Source organism: Chelonoidis abingdonii, chromosome 11, assembly GCF_003597395.2.
Source record: "Chelonoidis abingdonii isolate Lonesome George chromosome 11, CheloAbing_2.0, whole genome shotgun sequence".
Classification (NCBI taxonomy): Eukaryota; Metazoa; Chordata; order Testudines; family Testudinidae; genus Chelonoidis; species Chelonoidis abingdonii.
The window spans coordinates 21486922-21492212 of NC_133779.1; the positions used below are offsets into that span (position 1 = coordinate 21486922).

General features: G+C 63.2%; 1 protein-coding gene across 1 annotated transcript in view; it reads right to left on the reverse strand.

Annotated features, from left to right (window-relative positions):
* The window catches only part of LOC116814959 (insulin receptor substrate 1-like), a 10367-nt gene continuing 5076 nt past the window's right edge, over positions 1-5291 (reverse strand). The window contains 7 exon segments of the mRNA XM_075070379.1: positions 1-93; positions 3010-3395; positions 3397-3467; positions 3469-3574; positions 3576-3751; positions 3753-3783; positions 3785-4223. Of these exon segments, the coding sequence (XP_074926480.1) occupies positions 86-93; positions 3010-3395; positions 3397-3467; positions 3469-3574; positions 3576-3751; positions 3753-3783; positions 3785-4223 (1217 nt within the window). The 3' untranslated portion in view covers positions 1-85.

Here is a 5291-nt window from a genome sequence, read left to right on the forward strand (position 1 = left end):
CTCGATGCGACCAGCTCTGGGGTGGAGCGTTGGTCCTGAGTCAGGGGAGCCCCGAAGTCTCCAGGCCGCACGGACAGCAAAGGGGTCAGCACTCTGAAAGGGAGAGTTGAGAAAGGATCAATCCTGTATTAATGCTCCTAGTTGCAGCCACCTCTGGGGCGGGGCGGCTGGTTACCCAGGGACCCCTCACACGGCGCTGAGATGCACCCACCTCTGGGGCGGGGCGGCCAGTTACCCAGGGACCCCTTGCCAGGCAGGAAAAATGGAACAAAACTGCTGGAAAAGAAAAGGGGAAAAATAACCCTTTCCAGCCAGTTTCTCTCCGTTTTCTCTCCTCTGTTCAGAGCGAAGGAATCACGCCCAGAACCAGTTGGCTGCTTCTCTGCTGCCATAAAATTAAGAGACAACGTTGGACGGGGGGGGGGGGGGGAGGAGAGTTTCAAGGGAATCCCACAGAGAAATAGCGGTTTCTAAGGGGGAACAGCTCCACTTCTGGTAAGAAGAGTCTGTTTCTAGTGCAAAGCCCCAACAGCAGCATGAGCACGTGTCAAATTACTCAGGGAACAATTCACAGGCCCACTGACAAGTGGCAGCGACACGCCAACCCCCCCCCGCCCCAAAGAGACAGTTTCTAAGGGGTGACCCAGACAAAAAAAAGAGGCAGTTTCTAGACTGGATATTGCCCTTCCCCCCAGTAGCGTAGCTAGTGGGGTGCAGGGGAAACAGCTGCTTCACCTCAGCACATTTCCAAACAAGCTGCGCCTTATGCGGGGTCACCATGGGGCAGGCCCCACGCTGCGCTCTGAGGCTGGGCCTGCCCCGCTCCCCCCAGCCTGCTGCACACCCCGTCCCCACCGATCAGCTGTCTCTCCCAGCTGGAGGGAGACAGCTGATCCCACGGCAGGGAGGGGAGGAACTGAGCTCTGGCAAGCCGGGCTCCTGGGGGGAGGAGAGCCTGGGGCCTTGGGGGAGAAGGGGGTGGGTCGGGGCATGGCCCTATAGGGGGCAGGGGTGGGCACCCACCCAGAAGTCAACTGTTTGTGGGGCCCACTAGCCATCAGCTGTTCGGCCAGGGTGGGGGCAGTAGGGTAGCTAGCTAGGGGAGTGCGAGTGCTCGTTGCTCAGCTGGTTTTTTGGGCACCAGCCGATCAGTGAGGGGGACTGCTCCTGGAGCGAGGGGCTGAGCAGCTGAGAGCCCCCACCTCCTTTTCATGGCACTGCAGCAGGGGGGTTTTCCCTGGCGCTGCAGCAGCAGCGCCAACCTCTCCCCCAGCTAAAGGCAGCCAGGAGCAGCAGCCGGTAAGTGTATTTCAAAGGGGGTCTTCCTTGTGGTGAGGGTGGCTTGGGGGGCACTGGAAATCCCCCAGGGGGCTGTGACAGCCAGCAACCGGCTGCTGGTGGGGGGCAGGGGGCTCAGCCAGAGGCATCTCCAAAAACATCCCCCTGCACCCGGGCAGCTGGATCGTGTTGAACGGAGGGGGAGGCATTGCTGAGTCCCAGGGCTGAGTCATTCTCTGGTGAGGGTGGTCGTTAAGTTACTAATTGCCATTCACTTGCTGCCCAGCCATTTGGGCAATGCCTTGTTTCTTGGGAGTTGCCTTCTGTAACTTCTCTCATTTCATCCCACTCTCCTGGGAGCACAAATTCTGCTTCCAAGGCCCTGGTGCCTGCATCCCACATTGCCTTGCACTGGGCTTGGGAATTAGTGCCCTGACGTGCAACTCCCATTGTGCCAGTGTAGATCCTGCTGCCCTTGTGTTCAGCTGAAACTCTGGACTTAGTTTAGTGGGGATGGGCTCAGAGACAGAGCTAAACTGACCCTACTGTCCTGCTGTGTGGATCCCACTGCGCTGGGACTGGGAATTTTTGGCTGCATTTATCTCATTGTGCAGATAGTGCTACTGTCTTGGTGCAATGAGGACATTAGGCTAAGATGAGTCGTGAAAATAGTGTCCCGCTGTGATGGTCACTCAGTGCTGTTCATGGGAATCGTGCACTTTTGTGTGCTGGGTTGGTGCAGCCCTGTTGTTCCCAGGAGATTAGAGCCACGAGGGGGGGTGAGGGAACAGCTTTTATTGGAGCAACTTTTGTTGGTGAGAGACACAAGCTTTGGCGCTTTCACGGAGTTCGTTCTTCCTGAAGAAGAGTCTGAAAGCTCAGAGGCTCGTCTCTCTCACCAACAGACGCTGGTCCAATAAAATAATTACCCCCCCTCCCCATTACCTACCCCAGCTTTCCAGGCGTGAGTTTTCATGATGGCATGGGAAGTGCTCTGGCTGGTCCTGACTTCTCCGTATCAGCCCCTCTAGCTTGCACTGCAGCCCAGTCCCTGGGGGCTCGGGGCCTGCAGCGCTGAGACCCTGTGAGATCAGGGACTCAGCCCCAGCTGGGAGGGGACGGGGACTCCTCCCCGATGCACAGAGCCAGCGTGGCTAGGTGCTGCGTTGGAGAGTCTCCCAGTGCAGCCCCCTGCCTCTCCCCCATGTGAACCCCCAACGGACCCTGCCACTGCTTCCCCTACCGTCAGTAGTGAAAATAAACACCTGCGTTTTGAAAGGGAAAAATCTTTCCCCCATCCCCAGAAAGGCAGTTTCTAAACGGGAAAATCCCTGGCCCCAAAAAAGATAGTTTTTAAGGGGGGAGAACTGCAGCAGTTTCTAAAGGGGACCCCCAGCCAATATAAAAACGGTTTCTAATAGGCGACCCCCGCCCAGCTGTCTTTACAGGGGAGAAACCCTTAAGGCAAAGCAAGAAAAGGCAGTTTCTAAAGGGGACCAACCCCTGGGAAGGCAGGTCCAAGCAAGGGCTGGGAGGTTCTGCCTTCGCCAATGACACAAAAACAGCCGAGTTGGCCCTGGAAGATGGGGGTCAAAACCCAGCCCCAAACATGGGTCTTTTTGGTAAAGAAACAAGGCAGCTTAAAGCCATGGGGCCGTCAACACACGTCCACCAGAACCACACACCCCCAAACCTGCGTCCCCCCCCGTGGCCCCCAGATCTGCCACGTACCTGGCCCGTCCCTTCCGCCCTGGCGTCCCCGCAGCTCCTGGGAGCGGTGGAAGTCGATGCTGGCATAGGCCTGGGGGCCGGGGCCACCGGCTGCCCGGGGGCGCCCGCCCAGGCCACCTCCTCCCCGGGCCAGGTCCAGGGTGATGTAGTTGAGTCCTGGTTCCTCGCAGCACCGCCCGCCAGGCTCCACCCTCGCCGGCTGGCCCGGGAGGGGCCGGTATTCAATGCTGACGTACTCCCCTGGGCTCGGGGGCACCGGCTCCTCCAGGCTCTCGCTGCTGATGGAGGAGGAGCAGGAGGAGAGGCGCCCGGGCACGGCCAGGCGGGCCCTGTGCTTGTAGGAGCGCGGCAGGAAGCGGAAGGGGCACGGGGCCTCCCCGGGGGCGCGGGTGGGGGCTGCGGCGCGGGGGTGCTGCCGGTCCGAGCGCACAGCAGCGGGACATGTTCACGTACTCGGGGCGCCCCAGCTCCCGTGGGGGACATGAGCAGTGTAAGCCGGCCAGCCTCGCCCCGGGTGTGGAGAGGACGCACAGGGCTCTCGATGGGCACATAATCGGCTGCCCCAGGCGCCGCCGGGCAGCAGGGCCATGTAGCCGGGATTCCGGGCACACGCCTGGCTTCCTCCGCCAGCCAAGGGGGCAAGCGACGGCCGCTTGCAGCCGGCACCTGCCCCCTCGGGGAGCCTTGCCAGCTCGGGCTGCCAGTCGGGCGCCCTCCCAGGGCTGGAGGATCCACCCTCATATCGACGACGCCAGGGCATAGTCCCTGTCGGGCGCGGCGCCGGGAGCTCGGCGGCTGGGCGGGGGGCAGGTGCCGGGCTGGCACCGAGATGGGGGCGGAGGCCTGGCCCCGGCCTCGCACCCGGCATTCCTCGCTCAGCCGCTTCATGGCCTCCAGGATGGTCTCGTGGATGTGCCGGGCCACCACCAGGTCCTCCACCTGCATCCACAGCTCGCCGGGGCCCGTGGCGGCCGAGCGCCCCACCTCCAGGAAGAAGTAGTTCTCCGAGTGGCCGCAGCGCCGGACACACAGCAGCTGCAGCACCAGGCAGGGGGCCGGGGCGCTGAGCTGCACCAGCTCCACCGAGCTCTCCGCCAGGCACAGCCGGTACACGCCCACCAGGTTCCTGGCCTGTCCCAGCCCCTTGGGGCGCAGGCTCACCTGCCAGACCTCCCGGAAGGGCGACGCCGCCCCACTGCCCGGCTGCGACAGGCCTGCGGGAAGGGGAGGAGAGGGTTAAACCGGGAGGGGAACGCGGAGGGGACAGAGATGACGCTTGGCGGGAGGCTGGTTACCCAGGGACCCCTCGCCCGGCGCTGAGATGCGCCCACCTCTGGGGCGGGGCAGCCAGTTACCCAGGGACCCCTCGCCCGGCGCTGAGATGCGCCCACCTCTGGGGCAGGGCAGCTGCTGACACGGGGACCCCTCGCCCGGCGCTGAGATGCAGCCACCTCTGGGGTGGGGCGGCCGGTTACCCAGGGACCCCCCGCCCAGCACTGAGATGCGCCCACCTCTGGGGCGGGGCAGCCAGTTACCCAGGGACCCCTCGTCCAGCACTGAGATGCGCCCACCTCTGGGGCAGGGAGGCCAGTTACCCAGAACCGCTCGCCCGGCGCTGAGATACAGCCACCTCTGGGGCGGGGCGGCCGGTTACCCAGGGACCCCTCGCCCGGCGCTGAGATGCAGCCACCTCTGGGGCAGGGCGCTGGTCGCACAGGCCCCCGTTGAGCTGTGTCAGTGCCTGGATACGGGCACAGGGCAGGTGACCAGGAAGCGGGGGGGGGGGGGTGCAGAACAGGTGGGAGAACAGGACCAGGGAATAAACAGACCCAAAGGTCCCAGTGCCGTGGCAACCACCCACGTCACCCTGGCGACTGACTGTTTCCATGGGGACCCGGGCGGGGGGGGAACAGCCATGGTGGGAAATAGCCGGGGAGAAATAATTTCGATAGCTGGAAACAGGACTGAATATTTAATATACTTAATATTTCCTGGAATATTCCCCTGCTGGGCCCAGGGAGAGAACCCAGGAGTCCTGGCTCCCAGGCCCCCTGCTCTAACCACCAGCCCCCACTCCCCTCCCAGAGCCAGGGAGAGAACCCAGGAGTCCTGGCTCCCAGCCCTCCCTGCTCTGACCCACCAGCCCCCCCTCCTCTCCCAGTGCCGGGGCGAGAATCCAGGAGTCCGGGCTCCCAGTCCCCCCTGCTCTAACCCACCAGCCCCCACTCCCCTCCCAGAGCCGGGGATAGAACCCAGGAGTCCTGGCTCCCAGCCCCCACTGC